The sequence below is a fragment of the Sinocyclocheilus anshuiensis genome, unplaced genomic scaffold (assembly GCF_001515605.1).
Source record: "Sinocyclocheilus anshuiensis isolate Anshui unplaced genomic scaffold, SAMN03320099.WGS_v1.1 scaffold755, whole genome shotgun sequence".
NCBI classification, from domain to species: domain Eukaryota; kingdom Metazoa; phylum Chordata; class Actinopteri; order Cypriniformes; family Cyprinidae; genus Sinocyclocheilus; species Sinocyclocheilus anshuiensis.
In genome coordinates this window covers 488,552-512,129 of record NW_015552587.1, presented here as the reverse complement: position 1 = coordinate 512,129, position 23,578 = coordinate 488,552, and the positions used below count along the sequence as shown (strand labels likewise).

At 37.2% G+C, this 23,578-nt stretch overlaps 3 protein-coding genes across 3 annotated transcripts in view; 1 reads left to right on the top strand and 2 right to left on the bottom strand.

The window, feature by feature from the left end:
* Nucleotides 1-937, bottom strand: part of LOC107665471 (testis expressed 15, meiosis and synapsis associated) — a 21,263-nt gene extending 20,326 nt beyond the window's left edge. The window contains exon 1 of the mRNA XM_016456365.1: nt 866-937. The gene's annotated coding sequence lies outside the window, so the exon portion shown is untranslated. The remainder of the gene's footprint in view (nt 1-865) is intronic.
* Nucleotides 938-6,998: 6,061 nt separating this feature from the next.
* Nucleotides 6,999-8,025, bottom strand: LOC107665460 (purine-rich element binding protein G). Its single transcript, XM_016456335.1, has one exon. The coding sequence runs from the start codon at nt 8,023-8,025 to the stop codon at nt 7,414-7,416; it is 612 nt and encodes a 203-aa protein (XP_016311821.1). The 3' UTR covers nt 6,999-7,413.
* Nucleotides 8,026-13,268: 5,243 nt separating this feature from the next.
* The window catches only part of wrn (WRN RecQ like helicase), a 38,936-nt gene continuing 28,626 nt past the window's right edge, over nt 13,269-23,578 (top strand). The window contains exons 1-8 of the mRNA XM_016456364.1: nt 13,269-13,478; nt 13,607-13,677; nt 14,999-15,117; nt 16,292-16,437; nt 16,518-16,666; nt 19,062-19,211; nt 21,230-21,272; nt 21,440-21,548. Of these exons, the coding sequence (XP_016311850.1) occupies nt 13,627-13,677; nt 14,999-15,117; nt 16,292-16,437; nt 16,518-16,666; nt 19,062-19,211; nt 21,230-21,272; nt 21,440-21,548 (767 nt within the window). The 5' untranslated portion in view covers nt 13,269-13,478; nt 13,607-13,626. The remainder of the gene's footprint in view (nt 13,479-13,606; nt 13,678-14,998; nt 15,118-16,291; nt 16,438-16,517; nt 16,667-19,061; nt 19,212-21,229; nt 21,273-21,439; nt 21,549-23,578) is intronic.

The window sequence follows — 23,578 nt, the reverse complement described above, 5'->3', positions numbered from 1 at the left end:
CAGCCGTACACCTGCAGGCGCCACTGACTCGGACGGTTGTCGTGGAAATAAACACCGTAAACAGCAACCGTTCGCGTGTCCGCGCTTAATACGCATATATCCTATATGAAAAGCATTTTAGGGGGCCCAAGGCGGTCGTCTACCTTTGCCTAATGGGTAAGTCCGCCCCTGATTAACTTATGCTTAAATATTGTTAAACCTGGTCAGCTCTTTGTTTGTACAATTTACCATGTGACTGTATGACCATAAAACATCACTGATTTTTTTTCAACAACCTTTTAAACACAGTAATAAGATGCTATTTGGTACAAGGGGTGTTATAAAAATCTTTACTGAAAAAAAAAAAGAAATACATTTTGGAAAATAACCACATTGCCACAGCAAACGTCGACACGCAGCATGAGATGTAAATGTTGACACAGGTATTTCAGCTTTCACATGTATAAAAAAACATCCTTCAGAAGTGGTCAGTTCAGTGTTACTAAACTCATGGTTTAGGGAACGTTGCTATAATTCAACAATAACATGACTTCTAGTGAAAGATTTGGCTAAAGCTGTATTATTAGCGGTGTTGGGAAGGTTACGTAACTGATTACAGTTAAATTTATTTTGTAATTAAATTACGTAACGCCGTTACATGTAACTAGTTACTCCCCAACACTGATTATTAGTAGTATTAAAATACATGCTGGTTATGTTTCACATGACAGCACGACAGTGAAAACACAGCTATGTATGCATGTGAAATGTTTATATACAAGTTAAATCACATGTCTACAGCACAACCAAGCAAACAAACAGGCATCAACACACTGAAAGAAATTATCTTTAGGAAACTTGTAAGATTACAATTTTGGGTACTTACTATCATGTAAAATGGCAGTTGAGCATGTATGACATGATCTAAGATGTCTTAGCAGGGAACTGTGCAAAGTTTGTCACTTCAGTTTGAGGAACATCAAGTGAGACATACCAAAAAGGAAATCGCTTGACCTCAAACGCTGAACAGCAAAGGCACAGGAAATTACCTAGTACTGTTACTAACACCACGGGTTCTTCTTTAGTCCAACCACCAACGAGCCTCGAGAACTACCACCCACATAGAAGAGAGATGAGAACATTTGGATCTTTTTGTTTTAAAATATATATATATTTAAATTTGAGTATTATACAATTTGAGAATTTCTACTTGATATATGGGTCAGGGGTTGCCACAGGACTTCATATCAGAAAAAGCGTAGCCAATACATTTCTTTACAATGTATAAACATTCTAGATTACCAATTTTGTTTTGGTACAAAACTATTTAATTACACTATTTCCAATGAATAACATATGTGTATTGTATTTTTTCAGACTGAAGCTCTTTGGATCATTTATGCAATGATTTTTACTTCATTGCAGGGGTGCACCAACTGACCATCATTCTCAGAAAGAGAAGCTTCTATTTTCAGCGTTTACACCCATCATCACACCCTCATATGAAGCTGCTTCCTTTTTTTGTGTTTTTTTTTCCTTCTTGCGGATGATTCTGATCTCTGACAAAAGTTCTTAAAACACTTTAGACATTCTATGCATGTTGCCCTGTAAAACAGCTGAAAATGATTACTTGCTGCAACTACACTCTTAAAAATAAAGGTGCTTAAAAGGTTCTTCACAGCGATGCCATAGAATAACCATTGTTGGTTTCACATATATAGAACCATTTAGTAAAAGGTTCTTAAAGAACCATCTCTTTCTTACCTTTTTATAATTTATTTCGCCACAAAGAACTTTTTGTGAAACAGAAAGTTTCTTCAGATGTTAGTTAAAGGTTCTTTATGGAACCATTTAGACAAAAAGGTTCTTCTATGGCATCGTGAAGCACCTTTATTTTTAAGAGTGCATGTGATTAAATCCTTCAGAAATAACCAGTATTTCTGAAAGAAAAGACCAGAGAGGTTAAGATCGAGCAGCTATCAGAAATCACGGCTCAATGCTTGAGCTCAAATGACCATGAGTCAGAGGGATATTTCTTCCTGACACAAGTGGAGATTCAGTATGCACATATCTAGCCAAACAAAAGCACATAACGTCTCAAAAAGTAATAGATGCTTAGCTCTTGAAGCCTAAATCAGCTGGGGTAGCGCAGTTATTGAAGCACTCATTTAAAAACATTCACATTTTCTATGCCAAAAGTACATCATACCAAAATACTGTACAAATGACTACCAAAAATAAGTTATGAACTCACTTTAATGTGGGAAAAGATAAAAACAGCCAATAATATAGATATCTGACGAGTTGATCAAAAGACACATTCTAAACATAAAAAAAGTTGTACTTTATTAGATTGTCTATGGAACGTTTACACACAAATATTGGGTAACTGTAAATAAGCATCACACATTTCAGCATGTACTTTGGTGAGGATTTCCACCACGAGACGTCTACCGGTTCAAGTTCTCACCCACCAGTTTTATAATGTGCTGTTATTCACTGCAAAGACTGAGTATTAGCCATGGCGGATGGGCTGCTCACTGGTTGCATGTCTGACATATGTTTGCAGCTTCAACATGAGCAAACGCACCTTTCTTATGTCATCCTACTCAAAGCAACCTTAACTGGAGAATTAGGCCAGACTTGTGAGCAGGGAGCCTCCACACGCGACTGCACAGACACAAGTGTGCATGATTTACAGTTACGCAAAACTGCTCGCGTTGAGAAAGGGCATCTTGTCGTCAATCTCGAGACTGAAAAGCCTCGGGTTTGCTCTACTGTTTCCATTGTCATTCATCATGCATGCAGCTAGGGTCCAGTTTAGCACCTTTATATGTTCTCATATAGCACCATTTTTCATATATATTTGAAGTTTGTCAGGACCCTACTGTTGGCATGCACGAACGTCAAAATTAAAACTTCATATTTCATCAGATATGTATCCTACATATTTCAACCTTTTAAAAACATTACAAGGCAAATCAGGAATATTCATACTTTACCATACATTTTAAACAGAAACTAATACAGTACTCACGTGAAAAGAAAGTGCTACTAGACAGAACCATTTTTCTTGTTTTTGAGTCGTATAATATTCGAAGGCTCTACAGGAGGACACGCTACATTACATGATCTAAAAATACACCAAAACATTTTTTTTTTTAAATTTTGTCATCTTTTAAAATCATTTAACAAACACTGACACGTCATAATTCCAACTGCAGATGGTCAACACAAAGATAAAAAGGAACAACTCAAGAACGTTTGTGAACAACCTTAGTTTTTTCTTTTTTAGAACGTCACATCACCCACACCACTATCAAGAACATATACAGAAGTGTATGCATCTCTGCTGTTATATTTTAATATTCCCCGAACTGAAATATTTTTCTATTTTGCTTTGTGTTTTTTTTTCGTTTTATTCGCGAGGTCTCTTTGCCGCATTCGACAAACACCTTTTCCCCGGTTCTTTTGTTTTCTAACACCATGCGTACAAAATGTTACATTTTAGAGATGAAGGCAAACTACGTTGGAACGATAATTCTTAACCCTAAAGTCAATCATTACAACCACAGTGTAATGATTTTAAGGCCTATGGGTTGAAAACTGTGACTTCAGTACATGTTATGCATAACAGTCCAATTTCATGAATTCAAGTGTTTAGAGTAACTCAGATATAGCTGCAATATAGTAATCGCATTTTGAGATGGCCTTATGAATTGACATAGCTGTTTCCTCTAACACTACAGGAAAATAGACATCAATTTTCCCAAATAATTCCTTTAAAATCAAATACGCTGTTTCATCAGGGCGATAAATTGTGTACACTAGCAATATTTGTATACCTCCTATACATAAAGCGAGAAAAACATACGAACACTGCTCTCTTCTGGTCATGCATTGCACATACACATACAACAAGCATACCTCTACTCATTTCTTTGGTGGGAACAAACCTGTACTCAGATTTTTAAAGTGCACACGGTTCATTAATTTTGCACCAGCTTTACACGCTTACTGCTTTATAGGTAAAAGAGGACAACCAGATGCTGCCATTCAAAGGTAACTTTCTAAATATTCTGATGCTCTTGGTAGAAAAAAAGGATCTTACCTTTTTCAAACTTCCTACCTTCTAAATATGTAAATCTGCATACTAGATTCATAAATTCTCACGGGAACGTCTCTGAATTAACTGATGCTCGCGGCCCCCTTGACAGGTGCTGGCGCCCCCCTGTGGGGGCGCGCCCCACAGGTTGAAAACCCCTGTACTAGGCATTATGACCCAACATTAGTACATACTGCCTCCTCTAGCAGCCCTTATTGCAAGAAATCCGTGTGCAGACAATACAATACAATACAATCACAGACTGAATACTCGGTGTCAGTGATATGCTAACCAGACCCTTGAAATGACACATTGCAACCAAATCTGATCGAAAAGAACCAAGAAGCGCACAGAGCAAACAGATGAATGCACTTCTGAAAGGCTGAGGTGTTCGTTTGGGAGCACGATATGGGGTTCTCTTTGCAGTGGTAAAGCAGACGAAGCAGCTCAAAGTGCTGTTTGAATAAAGTGCTTCCTGTAGGAGGTGTCTGTTATAGATCAGCATCTTAACACTAACCCACAGAATGTACCCATAATTCAGTTATATTCTTCTAAAACATAAATACTCTCTCACACACAGAGAAAAAAAGAGTGCCGAAACGAATTGCTTTTCCCGTCAACTGGACAATAATTACAGTACAAATTAGGGCTGCACAATTAATCGAATTTCTAATCGCGATTACAATTACGGATGCCACAATTACGTAATCGTTCAAAGCGGCAATTAATCGTTCAAAGTCCACTTATGTTATTCTGCGTGCTTAAGATGTGTTTTTTTCTTTCTACATGTTATCTCAAGGGTTTTTCCCATTATTTAAATTTTAGTTTTAGTATAACATTATAATACCATTCATATTTTTATAATTTAAAGAAGAAACCAATCCGATGTATAGTTGACATTTGAGGCTTAATACTATAGAAAAGCACTAAAGGTTTTTCAGTTAGTGTTTTCAGCTTGTTTATTTTCATATAAAAACACGGCATGCAGTTGCATCAAACAATGGTATAAACATCATTCAATGTAAATTGTGATAATCGTAATTAATAATCGCAATTTCAAGGGAATAATCGACAATTATGATTTTTGTCATAATCGTGCAGCCCTAGTACAAATAAACAGAAGCCAACTCGAGCCAGACCTAAAACCAACGAAAATACTCATTAGTTGTGCTTTAACGAGAAAACAACTGCCTAGATGCATGTATGTCCATGCCTCTAAATGCTACAACCCCAGGAAAAAAGTTTTAATAAAGGCAACTAGTTAACACATGCTGTGTTTTCATAGTAGTACACTACTGCTTATATTTTATTTGAATGAAATTCAGTATGCAAAATGCGTACTGTGCATAGTACGCCCAATTTCAGTGTAGATTTTAAAACTGTATGCCAAAAAACAATTTCCCGCAATCCAATGAATTGGGTGTGAAGGACATCTGGGGATGCCGCAAATTGCTAGTTACTTTTCTCACATTTTCTCATACACTATTTTTAAAAAACGAATTATTACGTCTTAGTAATGCAGTAGAATGTGTGTATGATAATATGTAGTTTTAAACAGCTATTGTTTTGATAGGAATGACATCATGTCAAATGCATTTCAACATTTTAGGTCTGTGTAAATCCAGTGTCACAATCCTTTCAACATTTCACGCAAGACCACATAACCCTGCAAACCAAGCTAAACTAAATTCTGTTATTTTAAAACGAGCCTATTTGTTTGCTTTAGCACAGTTCTCGTTTAAACCCACTGACAGGGAAAAATAAAATATTGCACACCTATCAAGAGTGATTTGGCATTTGTCTCGTCAGGGAGATTGATTTCACTAAAACCTTTATTTAAAGTCACTTTTAAAACTTTTAAAAAAGCAAATCTTAGTGTGTCCATTCATTTATGCTAAAGCATGGCCACACAATGTCATATATTTGATGCTTTAGGCTGATGATACACTGGGCAACTTTTTGAGCAATGTTGCCGGGCAACTTTGGATAATGTTGGCATCAACGGGCAACCAGGTCTAACCAATCTAAAATATCCAAATATAAATGTATTACCCATTCTCAATGGGAAAGTGTCCAAGCAACATTGCTAAAAATAAAAGTTGCCTGGCAAAATTGCTCAAAAATTTGCCCCGTGTATCATCAGCCTTATAGTTCAAGCAGCCTCATCAGGTTAAGTATTTTTCGTATGTAAATAATTAATCGAAATAATGTAAATATTAATGCACTTTTTGGTTTCTAATTTCAAACGGGGAACACAGTATTTGTGCAATGGCAAAAATGTTGCAGTACTCTTGATCATTGAGACTAAAAAAAAAAGGAAAACTTCACTTTGGACCATCAAAATACTCCGCACTCGTGTGCAGTGCATCTCTGATATAAGTGCTGGTTACACTTTATTTTGATAGTCCACTTTAGACATTCTACTAACTATAAGTAACTTTGCAACTACATGTCTACTAACTCTCAGAGTGGACTGTTAGGTTAGGTTTTTGACATAATTTGACATATACTTGCAAAGTTCAGTATGTTGTAGACCCATCAAAATAAAGTGTTAGGCTGATGATACACTGGGCAACTTTTTGAGCAATGTTGCCAGCAACCAGGTGAGACACAGAGCCCACAATTGATCTAAAATATCCAGATAGAAATTGGTTACCCATTCCCAATGGGAAAGTGCCCAAGCAACGTTGCCCAAAAAAAGTTGCCCAGTGTATCATCAGCCTTAGAAGATATTAAGCAGACAGTCTACTAATACTCTAATGACTACTAGTTGGCATTTAGTTGCAAAGATACTTACTTTTAGGCTGATGATAAACGGGGAATCTTTTTAGAGCAATGTTGCTTGGGCACTTTCCCATTGAGAATTGGTAACACATTTCTATCTGGATACTTTAAATCAATAATAGGCCCTGTGTCTCACCTGGTTGCCCATTGATTAACCCAGCAATATCGCTCAAAAAGTTGCTCCATGTATTATCAGCCTTAGTAGAATGTCTAAAGTGGGCTATCAAAATAAAGTGTTACCTAAGTGCTTGATAAGACCTTGATTATTTAATTCCCAGCTTTGAGAAATTGCACAGCAGCCCTATACACGTTAAGCCTGGGAAGAAGTATTGGATGCAATAACACCAAATCCTAATGCACGCTCTCTCTCAGACACACACACACACTGCAACCCCAGCAGAGCTGCTTGGATTCTGCCTAGATTGAAATGGACAGTAATGGGCATGAACGGGACGGGCCGCACGGTAAAGTGTACGGTGAGTACAGCAGGAGGCTAGAGGTACAACTAACACCAGAAGCATCATCAGAAGCAGCAGCAGCGTGCGTCAATCCTCCGGCTCCTCCGCGTCTGTCCGCTTCTCTTTATGGCAGGTGAAGATGTGCCGCATCTCCTCCTCGTACCGCATGAAGTTCTCGCCGAAGCGGGCCCAGGCTTTCAGCGGGACGGTGATCGTGTTCCGGTAGGGCTGCCGGACCTCGCTGATCTTCAGGAAGACGCCGAAGCGGTTCGAGCCCACGTCGAAGTAAAAGCGCTTGTTGTCGACGCGGAACGACGCCGCCTCGGGCAGCTCGGCCGACGCGTCGTGGTTCCGCGCGCAGGGCTCGTCGTCGCCGTATTCGTCGATTAACTGCGACAGCGCGTCTCTGAACTCGATCAGGCCCTGCGCCGGCAGCACGATGGTCTGCTCGATGCCCTGCCCGTAGTACCCCATGCCCCCGTGTCCGCGGTTGACGGTCTGCCGGATGCGCAGGAACCGGCCGCGCTGGTTCTCCTTCAGGTCCAGGTAGTATTTCCTGTTGTCGCGCTCGATGAACTCGCTTTTCAGCACCCGGTGCGTCTGCTCCTCGGACGCGGCCGAGCCGCTGGGGGACGCCGCCGGATCCGCTGCTCTCCTGCGGGGCTCCTTTAGGGCAGATAGGGTGGATAGTATGCACATTGGGACGCAGGGTGAACGGCAGCATTGCGAAAGAGCTTTGCGATTGACTGTACAAATAGATCTGAAAATAAATCTGAGGTATATTTTTTACAGACTGCCGAAAACTAGAGAAGAGAGAAGCAAACGAAGCGCTGCATTTCAAAGAAGCAAATGGACTCCAGGCAACGAAACACGGATTTGCAGTTATCATTTTATGTTAATATGCTGAATTTTGCAGTAAAATCATACCCTATATATTTTATTATAATATATCGTATCGAACTCATCAATTAAATATTTAACATCTTATAAGTGGATGTATAAACACTGACAAAAAAGAAGTTTTTGGGCTGGACGATATGGCGATATATATAACATTGATATAAGTGATCACCCGGATTTAGAGCAACCTATTTTGTATTTACAAAATGCGTTCACAGGCAAATTTGCTTTATTTATTTCCCCGGCGTCGAAATCAGGCACATATAAATGTCAAGAAACACGATTCTTGGCTGCATATCAATATCCATGGACCACTGGATACTTGATAAGTTGTAAGCTACAGCAAGTTTTAGCTTAAACTGATTATCGTTTGGTTTACTGGCGTTTTCGCAGCTTCTCTGTTAAATCCATTCGCGCAGTAGAAGAGTCAGTGGAACATGTTATTAGTGTTTGTCAAAAGTATTTTAATGAAAGATAAATAATGAAGAAGGAACTCAGAAAGGTGGGAGTGGAAGAAATAAAGCATAAAAATATAAATACTTATGGATTAGAGAGCTTATTTCTTTATCTCAAAAGAACAGAACTGATAAAATGCAATTGTAAATGTAATTTTTTTAATGAATTGGATAAACTTTGGTCTACACTCCAAAGGTGGCGATAATGCACCTTAAAGCTAGTGCTACCCGCCATAAAACCGAAGAAGACGACATAAACTGCGTCCCAAATGACGCACTATATACTAGGCCTATGTACTTATGCACTCAACCATGTAGTGCATGAATTTTATATGGTTATTTTGTTATTTATAATCGGAGTCTGATAGCCCCTCGCCCTTCGCGATGTAATTAAAGCTGCGACAGTTGAGTACATGAAGTGTTCAACATACCACACTTCGGCCCTGTCCCAAATCGCACCCTAAACCCTCGCGGTCTTCCTCTGAGTCCGCACTTTCGTGACGTAATGCCGCTTTGACTGTCGGGTAGAAGTCTGCTGCGGAGCTTGCCACAGTGCGGACTCGGCAGAAGTGCGTATCGAGGGCGCATAGCCAGCACCCTTCTGAACGCTAAAATGACGAATGGGACACCCTACGGTCTCATGGACTTAACGTACACGCGCACGCAGCAGCCATTGTAAGTCCACAAGACCGAAAGTGCACAAGAAGTGTGCCATTTGGGACAGGGCCGAACGTTATTTATGTTATTTAAGTGCATCATCCGGGTTTTTAAAGTTTTTGGAATTTTTTAGTGTGAACACACTTCTCACACTATTTACACTAAAAACGTCATAGAATAGTGCATAAGTACACAATTTGGGACACGCCTATACTACTTCCACATGTTAGTCTGTTCATCAAACCGCTTAACTGGTGCAACCAACAACAAAAAAAAAACACATTTAAAAATCTTTTAAGAGTTCGAATCTTGATGTTTACTAAGATCCTTTTATTATCTATTGAAACGCATAATAATATTTAAAATATTAGTAAGCTTAATATACATAAAATCATCATTTATTGGGTACTTTCAATTGGGAGGTGGCTGTCCCGAACCCTAACCCCTTCATTTCAAATTCTGAAAACAATATTGATTTTTTTTTTGTATTTTATTCCATTGTTGGTTTTTAAAAATATCTTTTAGATTTAAAAAAAAAAGTGAAGTTCAAAAAAATATTTAATATTTTCTTTCTAAATCCTGAAACTTTATGTAAAAAAAAAAAAATGTGTCCCGCATTTTCATGTCACTACCGAAACAGTACATTGGCTGAGACTGATTTTAACCACACCCCTAAATTTATGATCAGGAAATATTCCTGTGTCCCCCTTTCTCATAACTACAATGTGTGAGTAGATAGGTTCCATCATTTTGAGGTAAAGTCTAAAAATCTGTGGGTAACTTTAAGGAACGTCACTATCGAACACCTTTTTTTTTTTTTTTGCAATTAAGCACACTTTTTTGGGGGAGTTATTCCATAATATTGAGTTTTTAGATGTGTACAACTGTTCAGAACTGTGCTAGCTAACGTGCTGGATTAGCATCTTTGAGGTAGGCTCATTTGGTGGAGTTTCGGTATAGTGACATCAATGTTTTTTGGGTGTTATTCCATAAAATTGTGTAACAGTCACAACCAAAACATGTCATCATTGTTTCGGTAGTGACAAAAGACTACACATAATCCTTTATTTGGGGGAATGTGATGTGGACGCTACCCAAACATTACTGTCACTAGCTCACTACTGAAAATGTGCTGTCACAACCGAAACATGGGATGCTTTGTCAAAAATAGGGATGGGCGATATGGGCTTAAAAATGTATCACAATAATTTCTAATATTTATTGCGATAACGCTATCAATGACGATCATTTAGGGAATCCTGTTTCTTTAGAGAAAAGTATTATCTTTCCTATTTTTACCCAAAATAGGGTGTTGTGAGCAGTACACCCGTAATGTAATGACTGTTTAATTAATACTGGAAGCCAGAGGGCGCCCTTGCTCAGAAACTCCACATATGCATAGCAGAAGTAACGCTCCAGGAAATCCCTAATATGGACAAAGGTATCCAGTGATCGCTGTAGCTGAATAAAACCAGATAGAGAAATTTTAACTGAGGAAACTTGAAGACAATAAACATGCGATTGCACAAAATATATGGTATCTGTGTTCTTCAAGCAATCTTGAGTATTTTTATAAGGATAAAATATATTTATAATGCAATGCTAATCGACATAGCCTTCATCACTGTATATAATGCTATAAAATAATATGATTTCTACCTTATTCTGACCACGTCTGGTCACAAAAATAAGTTATTTTAAACACTCAACTATGTTATGAAGTTAATATGGAGAAAAAGCACGTCAATAATATCTTTGTTGGACAACAGGTTTGCAAAGAGACTCATACACATGTAAAACTGTATCGCACACGTGCTACTGTAGTACATTTACTCAAGTTCGGTTAAGTTAGCTATTTACTCAAGGCTCAGACCGATTTTTGTCGCACTGTTCAGTGCTATCCAAACCTGCTCCAGATTGTAGAAGGAGCTGCTCAATTTCACATCCGCTTTCCTTCACATCACTCCACACAGTCGCACACAGAAATTTGAACAGCTAGACTTTATCGTTATTATCGCTGGAAGACTAATTCTTATCGTGAGGAAAATTTTTACCGGTATATCGCAAACGATAAGATAGCCTATCGCTCATCCCTAGTCAAAAATAAAGTATATTGAATTATCAGCTATGGTAGTGTTTGGTTCAGTGCATATTTAAACTAATGAATCTTTAACTTTGAAATCAATATATGATCAGCTTTATGCCTTTTACAAAGAAAGATTGGATTCAAAATAGAACAAATCTCATAAATCACACTTAAAATATTGTTAAAATTGTAATTGTTGTTGATTTACCTCTATAACCCTTTTAATAAAATAGCAAAAAATATATTTACAAGGTAGATGTAAACAAAATCTTAATAGGTCACTATAGCCCTTATTAAATTATAAATGATTGTTTTGGTAGTGAGTGACACATTTGGGGAGAGGTAAAAAATATTCCAAAACTTTCTGAAAATACAATATGAGAATTAACTGCACAATTACTGGAAATGTGTACCTTGGATATTATACAATTTATACACATACAAAATTTGTGGAAAAAGACATTTTGACGATTTTGAAAAGACAAGATGTTTCCAACTCTGACTTTGAACCAATTCTGTAGAATGGCCCGTGGATGCTGGAGCAAGGAAAAATACCCTGCACGGATGGCCACAGGGATATGATGGTTATCATAGTGTCATTGTTAATTTACTTTAACATGAACTGTTCATTTCAAAACATGAACAGAAACATTCCAAATCTTTTGTGTTTAAGTATTTTGAGAGAGTTATGCTCTCGTAATTGAAACTTGTAAACTCACAATGCATTATAATATGTCTTATTTAATTGTAATGAACTTATAAATGAACACACTGATAAATCTGTATTCTGTAACATAAAATATTAAAGATTGCATCAGAATCTAATGTGTGAAATTACGCAACCTTCCTGTCACCAACCCATCTCCTATAAAACCTCATTTTGCCCCTTATTGCACTATTTATTTTTTATGAACTATTTTTTTCATAAATATAGCAAATAAAACAAATACGTATTCATACTCACCCACAGAACAACTTACACATGTCCAAAAATAAGAATATATGTATAGGACTTTCCATTTTCTATCCATTTATCATTATAGACCATGCTTAAAGTGGAAAAAAGTGCCGGTACGCTCTTGTGCACCGGCTGTCATATGCAAATCATTATTACATTTGAAATATCAAATGTGACCCTGGAGCACAAAACCAGTCATAAGTAGCACAGGTATATTTGTAGCAACAGCCAACAATACATTTTATGGGTCAAAATTATAGATTTTTCTTTTATGCCAAAAATCATTAGGATATTAAATAAAGATTGTTCCATGAAGATATTTTGTAAAATTCCTACTGTAAATATATCAAAATTTAATTTTTGATTAGTAATATGCATTGCTAAGAACTTCATTTGGACAACTTTAAAGATGATTTTCTCAATATTTAGATTTTTTTGCACCCTCAGATTCCAGATTTTCAAATAGTTGTATCTCGACCAAATATTGTCCTATCCTAACAAACCATACATCAATGGAAAGCTTATTTATTCAGCTTTCAGATGATGTATAAATTTCAATTAAAAAAAACTGACCCTTATTTTGTTTTGTGGTTCAGGGTCACAAATGTGAAAAAAAAACTTGTAGATATTGCTATTACCACTTCGAGCATTGTGTTGCATTGTCACTAATACTAATGCACACATATTAGTAATGTGCCACAATACAGGTTCAATAACGACATTGTTCACATAGATGATTTACTTTAGACAGTGTTACGCCATTCATATTAAACAACTGAATAGCGCGCTTATGATAACACTCATTCAGTAGTAGCCTAGTGTGTGTCTGCTTTGTTTAACACAGCCAGCTTGTTTATTTCACTCCAGTCCCACAGGTGGCGCTGCTTGCTGTGTCACAGACGAACACAGCGCGGGAGAGTTTGGCTGAAGTAGCTGGAAATGTTGCTTAGAAATATACATTGTTATTCAACACGTATAGTCAGGCTGTGAGTTATTAAAGCTTTTAGAGGAATATGAAGTGCTGAATGAAATGCACAGAGAGACAGCGCGACATTAATTTCAGCGTGAGCGGTTAACGTGTGCTTTGTGCGTCATTGTAAGTATACGCACGTCAAAAGTGATATTAATATTATTAAGATCGCTCGGAAACGGCCCTTACTGTTTTATGCTAACGTTAGTTGTACCATGTAGTCGTACTAGTTTTATGCTGTTTTATTGTTAAAGACGGATGAAAGGAAGCTATAATGGGTGACAGGACTCTACCTGAATGGATGAACAAACCTCAGGAAGAACATGTGAGAAAAGTCAACAATATAAACACACACGACACACTTGAAAAACATAAACTGACCTGTTTGCTTGAAGCCTGTTCTTTTTCTTCTTTCATGCACATGTCTTCTTCACTGGCATGTTATGTGCAGGGGGAAATGCTCTCTTTGTACCTGTGCCTTCACTAATGTGTATGTTTTCCATTGGTTGAGAGAAAGTAAAAGCCACTTATTTGCATTATTTACTGAGACACCTGCAGCACTATGCTCATATTCAAATCAAACCAAAGCACTGTTTGCAGGTCAACAGTCAAGAAATACTGGTTTAATGCTGGTCTACTTATACTGGGTCGTTTAATTACACATCATTTTATAAAGGCGCTCTATAAGATGAAAAGTTGTGCTCCAAATGTATTAATTCTCATGTAGCGCAAGTCTAATCAAAAGCTTTTACGATGTTTGACACAACTAGTCTATAACATGACCAGGGGCCTGTTTCATAAAACAAGTTTACAAAATAAGCCAGGCTTATTTCAGTTAGTCTGACTTATTGTCAGTTGATTTGGTTCTAAATAAGTCAGACTAACTGAAATAAGCCTGGCTTATTTTGTAAACTTGTTTTATGAAACAGGCCCCTGGTTTACGATGCAGTGCTATCCAATTTTGATTCGATTCGATTCAACACAATGCGATTCGATACAATGGAGAAAATATGATCACTTTTAATGCCTCGAGGCGTGTTTCATAAAACAAGTTTACAAAATAAGCCAGGCTTATTTCAGTTAGTCTGACTTATTGTCAGTTGATTTGGTTCTAAATAAGTCAGACTAACTGAAATAAGCCTGGCTTATTTGGTAAGCTTGTTTTATGAAACAAGCCCCTGTACAGTTTGCATGTTATGATGCTTTCATTGTGTATTTGAAGATTGTTTCCTGGCACTGAAGCTTGCTGTACTGTGGATATGATATTTGCATGCCACCGCTTCTACAGAAATACGCAAACCTTCATTCTTGTTGCTCGTCATAACTTTTTGTATTAATTATTTTAAATGTTCTAGTTATTTATATTTCTAAATGTTGGTTTGAAGAAAAACCGGTGGTTAACCAGTTTAAAGTAGAGAGGAAATAACTTTAGGAAATAAGATTAGAGCAGAGTGCACCTGTATGAAAAAGCACCTGGCAGCCCTCCATATTTTTATGATTTTGTGTGTTTTTCTGTGCATCATGTATCTTTAGTCATTACGTTGGCTGCCGTGAACATCAATGCTTTGGTTGTTATGTGCTTTGCATTCTCTTGCAGTTTTACTTGAGTAAATATGCCTGAGATTTTGTACTGTGTGTTTCCACAGACACCAGGACCCTATAAAAAGAGCATTCTGGAGGATGATCTTCCTTATCTGGAGTTTGGAGGAACAGTCATATACAGCCAGGAAAGACATGACTGCTCATTTTTATCAGAAGATTTAAGGTAATATATCTGGCTGAATCTCTTAAAAGCATGCTTAGGTAATTCCCCCAAAACCCATTAAAGAATTTTGTACTGGGACTTTTTTTTAATGACAATTCCAGATACACTACAAAGGATTTCTCCTTGTTTTTGTTAGAAAATAATTATTGAGCCAGTGCATAATAAACAGTGTTCAGAATCAAAAGAGAGTTCTTGTTTTGAGTCACTGGAATGGTACATCTGCAGTAATGATTTATATTCAGTGCTGTCCATAAAAAGTAATTAAAGACGGCTGTTATAGTGCCAGATATGCTACTCACTTGCTCAGATGGTATCTTTTTTTCATACACATCTCAAAACAACAGGACGTTGTTTTTTTGTACTCACTATCCATGAACTTGGTTTAGCTAGTGAGTGTGCTGATCAGAGGCAACCATGATTAACTATCAGATTCCTCCGCATGAGTTAAAACATTAAAAAAGAAGAACACTTCCTCAGCAAGGAGCTTGCAGTTTTATGTTTTATCCACAGATGTCAAAAGAGGGCACTATGGAGCCACTAAACTATGGGGCAAATGGGAAGAAAAATTATATGTCAGTGTTTTTGTGTTCACTCACAAAAGCATTGCATTCGCTCAAAATAACTGAAATGTAGATTTTTTTTCCTTCTGTCTCATATCCACGCAAAGTTTTTTGGGGGAGCGTTGAAAAATACTCTCATTGTTTATCATTGTTTATTTTTCCACAGCGTTCACTTCAGTGTTTCATCCTAAATTCTCTTTATTGTAATGCAAAAAAAAAAAAGTCTCTGGAAAAGTCATGGAAATTTCTACTGTGAATATTTTTTTTTACTTTATTTGCTTTACTCTAGAATAATGGTCTTAAGGTAATGATAATTTGGAGGGGAGTATTCAGTATTCTGAATGATCAATTATAAAAATGTATGCAAAATGTCATATTTCACTCTTTGGGTTTGGGGTGAAGTTGGTCTTGAACATGTTGTTGACAGGTTTTGTGAGACTTTCTTGTGAGAGCCTGGCCTAATGCAGAAGGATCTGAGTGGTTCATTTATTCCTGTGTCGGTTTGACCCAGGACGCACACACACTTACTGATGCAACATGTCGTGTGCTGTGAATGAGATGTATGTAACCTTCCCAATCTCTCCTTATATTTGGCTTTTGTGTGTCTCCTCCAGATCTGGTTTGGCGTCAGGCTCAGCAGTGGGATTTGATCTGGAGTGGCCGCCCAGCTTCACCAAAGTGAAGAAAAAGAAAGTGGCTGTAGTGCAGCTGTGTGCATCAGAGGAGAAATGCTATCTGTTTCACATCTCCTCCATGTCAGGTGGGCTCAGGCAGAAGCTGCCTGTCATTGCTTAGTATTATCTGATTATCTGCTCATGTACTGTATGTCTTATGTTTCAGGGTTTCCTCCTGGCCTGAAGGGGTTTTTGGAGGACGAAAATATTAAGAAAGTTGGAGTGGGAATTGAGGGTGACAAGTGGAAGTTATTATCTGATTATGACATCAAATTGAAGAATATTGTTGAGCTCTCTGATCTGGCAAACAAGACGGTATGCTGTCTTAGTATTCATAGACATATATCTCAAGTTTCAAAATACAAAATGTATACATCATGTATGCAAAAAAATCTAAATATTGAGAAAATCATCTTTAAATTTGTCCAAATGAAGTTCTTGGCAATGCATATTACTAATTAAAAATTACGTTTTGATATATTTACGGTAGAAAATTTACAAAATATCTTCATGGAACATGAAGTATCCTAATGATTTTTGGCATAAAAGAAAAATCTATAATTTTGACCCATACAATGTATTGTTGGCTATTGCTACAAATATACCCCAGCGACTTAACACTGCTTTTGTGCTCCAGGGTTACATATGTGATGCAATCTAGGAAAACCCACCACATGGTGAAATTTGACCTATTATAGGTTGTGATACCGTATGAAAGCTGGGTTCAAGCAATTTCCAAAACTGTTTTTATTTCATCCATAGCTTGAACGTAACAAAAGCTATGGTTATCTGAAGTTGGCTGATCGCCATGTTTTTCAGGAACAGAATTTTGAGGAAAAGCTGGTTTAAAGAGAGGCAATGAAAATAAAAGCACAACAGTCAAGTATCACAAGTACAAGTCACTTTACTGTGGTACAAGACTTATTTTAGTCACTGCACGTTGTAAAAGATACAAAATGACCCCAAGGAACATTAAGTGTATCTCTGTTCATAAAACATCACAGATTACAGCATGCAGGCTATCTCCAATTCCTCTCCTGTTCTACTTCTCTGGATTTATAATACATAACCAGACACAGTTCAGAACTGTAACTTGTAGTTTTGTGTTCTAAATTGTAGTTTTATTTCACGCTGTCACTGTTTGAACTAAATGAAAGTAATGCATAGCGTTAATATGAAAATGGTGCTGGTCCCTTTAAGACTAGCAGAAAATGTGCATTGATACACCATTATTATATATGTTACATAGTTTATTTTGATAGCCTAGGTGAACTGTCTTTGTAGTGTTAAGTGTCAAGGGAAAACACCTCCGCAGCGCGTTAGCAAACTAGACACAGTCTTTTCTGTTTGCCACAATAAATCGCTATTTTTCTGCACTAAACAAGTGAATTTTGCCAAGATATTTTCAGAGATGACAGACGATGTTATAGAATAATAATTGAATGAAAACCCAATTTTGACAAAAAAATTGACATTCGGCCTGTTTTTTTTAATTTCCTGAAAACGTCCCAGTGTGAAATCCGACGGGTTTTCCTAGATTGCATCACATATATACAGCATTCAGTAGTTTTGTGTTATGGTGTGAAACCTTTACTCTCTTTATTAGTAGTGTTTGAGGAGTCAAGTATCATTGTTACTGGTGCTCACACTTGTTCAAACTCTTAAAGGGATAGTTCACCCAAAAATGAAAATTGTCATTCTTTAACCCACCATTATCATTGACCATTAACTGTTCGCTTTCCAACACTCTTCAAAATGTTACAGTGAAATATTATACTGAAATTCATACTGGTTTGGAACAACATGAGGGTGAGTAAATGATAACTACATTTTAATTTTTGGGTGCACTATTCCTTAAACACTAAGAATTAAATTCCCAGCATGAATGATTACTTAAATCACGTGTCTTCTTTGCCTGGTGGGTGATGAGTAAGGGATAATGTACAGTAAATTACAGTCACGAAATAAACCCTGACAGAGTAGTCTTGGGTTTATTTTGCGAGAATAACTGGCTGACTGTAATTTAGCTTATTACACAGCAACTCACCAAATAAATAAATACAAGGCAGTGTTGTTATTGTTAACTAAAATTAAAACGGTTAAAAATCATTTTCAGTAATTGAAATAAAGCTGAAATAAAATAAAATGTTAGATATTAGACTTGGAAATGTTGCCTTGGCAGTTAACTGAAATAAGTTTGTTGAAGGACTAAAACTGAAAGTGAAATAAACTACAAAACTACACAACAGTATGTGATGTAAAATGAAAATGGAAAATCTAAAAAGAAAAACTAATTCAAAATGTTAATAAATTACTATAATACTACATAAATAATGCTAAAGTAACACTGATACAAAGACATGAAATATTGATTTTCAGATTAAATGACCTATTACAATCTAGAAAAAAATAGTCCATTACCGTGTAAAAAAATCAGTCTAGCAACTGTAATATTGTTTTAGTGTTCATGTTAATACTGAAGTTCTCTGATTGAGAGAATTGAGAGATTGAGTTAGCAGTGTGATATGATGACAGACATGGAAGTAGTGCTGGATGAGCAGTCTGATGTACAATACTGCCATGGAAGACCGTGAATGCTAGGAAATATCCGCGATTGACTAAAGTTGACCACAGTACCCTGAAATGCCAAAGATTCATGTTGATTTTGAGTGAGATAAGTTGATGTTCATGGGTTGTTTTTTTTATTCAGCTGAGATGTGGTGAGAAGTGGAGTTTGGACGGTCTAGTGAAGCACTTGTTGAAGAAGCAGCTCTTCAAAGACAAACGTGTGCGCTGTAGTCACTGGGACGACTTTGGTCTGACAGAAGACCAGAAGAGATATGCTGCCACTGATGCTTACGTGAGTCAATATAAACAGTTGCAGTTAAGGAACAGTAAATGGATAAAACTGTGGTGTGACGAACTAAATGCCGTTGATGTATATCTGTCAAATCGATTAATTGCGATTTATCACATCCAAAATAAAAGTTTGTGTTTACATAATATATATGTGTGTACTGTGTATAATTAGATATAGATACACACACATACATTATGTGTATGCATATGTACAGTTGAAGTTAAAAGTGTACATACACCTTGCAGAATCACTGATGCTCCAGAAGGAAAAACGATGCATTAAGAGCCGGGGGGTGAAAACTTTTGAACAGAATGCAGATGTGTACATTTTTCTTATTTTGCCTAAATAGCATGTTTTTTTTTCATTTAGTACTGCCCTTCAGAAGCCACAGAAAATATTTACAGGTTTCCCAGAAAACAAAAGTTAAATTTACCCTGATCTTCAAATTCAAGAAGTTTTCAGCCCCCGGCTCTTAAATCGGTCATCGGATGCAAAATTCATTTTTACATGTTGTTTGAACTGAAATGTGTGTTGGCAGTGCGTGTACACAACCCCCCTATATTGATAAAAATCCACCCAGTGTTTTTTTTTTTTTTTTTAAATATCGATAAATCATGACCCCTTTCTTAAATCAAGCCGTTCTCAGATTCTTGGCTGTGTGATGTCACACTGACCCAGGCCCCTCCCACGACTGTTGATTGACACTAGTGTTTTACCTTAGCTCCGCCCTGAGTGAGCTGTCATCAGTCCTCCATTGTTTCACCGCCGGAGCAGATGTAGACAAGAATGACTCTTAAGCGATTGAGGTGTTTTGTTGTTGGATGTAGTAATGAATATAGCAGTCGTCATTTACTCCCGACATCTGAGCCGCTGAAGACGCAGAGGATTAGCTTTGTTTGTGAAGGGAATGCACCCCCTGATGTAACGTTACCTAAATGCATCTATGTTCACGAGTAATCATTTGTGATCCAGCTTCACCTCCAGAAGAAGTGAGTACAAGTGTTTTTTAAATGAATTTAGCAAATCGCCTTTCCTAATAACGTGCTAGTTAGCAAGTTCTGCAGCTAAAGTTTACAGTCTCTCAGAGAGCGGCTCATCACCCCACAGAAGAGAGGGGCGGGGTCAGCAGAGCTCATTAGCATTTAAAGAGACATGCACCGAAACGGCTTGCTGTGAACAGAGCTGTTTTTGACAGGGTAAAAGGGTGTTGTTTTACACTACCATCGAGAAATTTTAACCAAACTATGTTATAGAGTTTTCATTAAGATCCTAAAGAATCCTGTCAACTTGTGGAAAATGGGCATCCGATGCCCCTTTTATTGCATGGTTTCTCCTTCTGGAGCATCAGTGAGCGTTTGATCCTTCTGTAATAGTTGCATATGAGTCCCTCAGTTGTCCTCAGTGTGAAAAGATAGATCTCAAAATCATACAGTCACTGTTGGAAAGGGTTCAAATACACAAAAATGATGGAAAACCAAAGAATTTGTGGGACCTGAAGGATTTTTCTGAAGAACAGCAGGCAGTTTAACTGTTCAGGACAAATAAGGGACTCATGAATAACTATCACCAAACAAAAAAACACAGCTGTGGATCATTCAGCTAACACCACAGTATTAAGAATCAGTTGACAAAAATGACTTTGAATGAGTCATTTTTATAAATCCAACTATTATTTTCTCTTGTGGACTATATGTAAACGTCTTCTATGTGAAATGTCTTATTCAGGTCAGTACTAAATAAACAATAACATGCGTTTTGTATGATCCCTCTTTTTGTGGTAAAATGATTAAAAATATGATGCGATTTCAATTTTTCGTCAACATATTCTTTTACACCAAATACACAAAATAATGATCTTTAAAACAGCATCATATGACCCCTTTAACATTTTGCAGATTCTGCAAGGTGTATGTAAACTTTTGACTTCAACTATGTATTTATGAATATAATATTAGGCTATATTATCGATTTGACATGTACATCTTGATGTTAATAAAAATCTTTTATTTCCCTAACAGGCTGGATTGCTCATTTATCAGAATCTACAGGAAGTTATGTCTGGTGAGATCAGTTGTATTCTTGTTAATGTCATGGCTGTGCTATTCTAATGTACTTGCATGTAATGATGATCAAATAATGTTTTGACAGTTTTTTTCTGCACTAGATATGTAATATTTGTATAACCACGTGTCTTTCTGTACACTTGCTCTGTGTTCATTTGCCTGCAGGCTGCTCAGAAACCTCAGCGCTCGCTTTGAAACAGAGAGTTTTTCAGATTGCTCGTGATTTTAACAATCTCGCTGATAATCTTCCAGATGAGCTTGACTGCGTGACCAGGTCAGTGCTATTTATTTTCTCTGAGGTCCAGTGATAGTTAGGATTGGGTCCAGTATTGTTGGCATTGTATTTACTCTTATCATTAGTTAAATATAGAGGTCGACCGATGTAATCTGACAACAGTTGTCTCATAAATGTTGTTTCTTTTTGTCAAATAGCTTTAAAAAAGCTTATTTTTCTAGCTAGACCAGTCTGTGCGCATGCGCAGTCCAAAACGCATGTCTTAGAATGCAGACTGTTTCTATAGCAACCGGGACTTCTAATGCCAGCTGCAGTGATGTGCTGACTTTACCGATTAGCAATTGGCTCTTTTATTCAGAAGGCGGGGCTTCCTTCGATAGAGTCGCTATATTGAGCGTTGCATTTTACCCCATTCAAAACATGTCCACTGCCATTAGACAATACTAGCAAAGCCACTAGAAGGCAAGCCTGCAATCTTTAGTCAAAAAAGCGTAATGCTAACGCTTCCACTTTGGCAGTACGTGGGACAGGAGACCAGAGGCATTTTTTATTTTTTTTTAATGGATGTCAATTGAAGAGAGGCTTCATTACGCTGAATAAACAGATTTTTAGAGGAAACGGATTATCATTTAAAGGTGACGTGACATATGAAAATCTGACTTTTCCAGGTTTTAAAGGGGTCATATGATGCTGCTAAAAAGAACATTATTTTGTGTATTTGGTGTAATGAAATGTGTTTATGCGGTTTAAGGTAAAAAAAAACACATTATTTTCCACATACTGTACATTATTGTTTCTCCTCTATGCCCCACCTTTCTGAAACGCGTCGATTTTTACAAAGCTCATCGGTCTGAAAAAGCGAGGTGTGCTGTGATTGGCCAGCTATCCAGTGCGTTGTGATTGGCCGAATTCCTCAAGCGTGTGACGGAAATGTTACGCCCCTCGCAATACTGTGATGCCCTGTCAGGCCGGAGCGACAAGACAAAAAGTCCCAGCCTCAGAGGAGACAACAGAGCAGTGCATTTATTGATTTATTTACTGTATATTGCTGCTGCCACACAGATCTAAAATGAACAAGCGATTTATTTCCCAGCTGTTTACCTTTACAGACATAACCCACTGTTTTTGTAACTCGTGTGTGTTTTTAAGGTAAATTTGTGTGTGAATGAGAACTTAGTTTAGTACTCACATGCTGTGACAGCCGCTTTCTGTCCGTGTGCTTCAGATGTGTGCTCTCAGAAAACCGTATATCAGAAGTTTAAACTCATATGGTTTAAAACGCATGATTTCAGCGTGATAAACATAATCAGAACCAAAACAGATGTTTTTTAGCAGGTCCGAGCTGTAATGGCGCAGCTCTATTCTGGGAAAGGGGGCGGGGAGCAGCAGCTCATTTGCATTTAAAGAGACAGGCACGAAAAACAGCGTGTTTCTGCTTCCACTTTAGGCATTTTCAAAATGATATAATAAATTATCTGTGGAGTATTTTGAGCTGAAACTTCACAGACACATTCTGGGGACACCAGAGACTTATTTTACATATTGTAAAAAGGGGCATAATATGTCTCCTTTAATGAATCAGACAGCCTATCTGCTAATCTTCAACATGTTTTACACTAAACAATACTTTTGGATTGAACTATCTTTAGAGTTTACCAAGAAATAAAATGCTGTTTTATAAGAGAAGTCACTGACTTTTTGCGACAGGTAGGATTCAGCTTACGGGACATCTCATTCATTCCTATGGTATCCGTAAACGGCGATTGATGCCTTGACCAAATACCCACACTTGCAGTCTTTGCACTTGACCACTTGACTACTAATATGACGTATTTCCTGTATTTGGCCCAAGTGTTTAAGTGAGCATGAAGACCACAAGTGTTTCAAACTTTTCCTTTCCTTGATAGGACACACTTATAGGCCCGGTTTCACAGACAAGGCTTAGACTAAGCCAGGATTAGGCCATAGTTCAATTAGGACATTTAGGTAATTTTTATAAACATGCTTAGAAAAAAACATTACTGGTGTGCTTTTTGAGACAAAACAAAGGCACTGATATATTTTAAGAT

Bases quoted from the DNA above. Each gene is read 5' to 3' on its own strand.
- LOC107665460 (XM_016456335.1), bottom strand. From the start codon at position 8,025: ATGTGCATACTATCCACCCTATCTGCCCTAAAGGAGCCCCGCAGGAGA.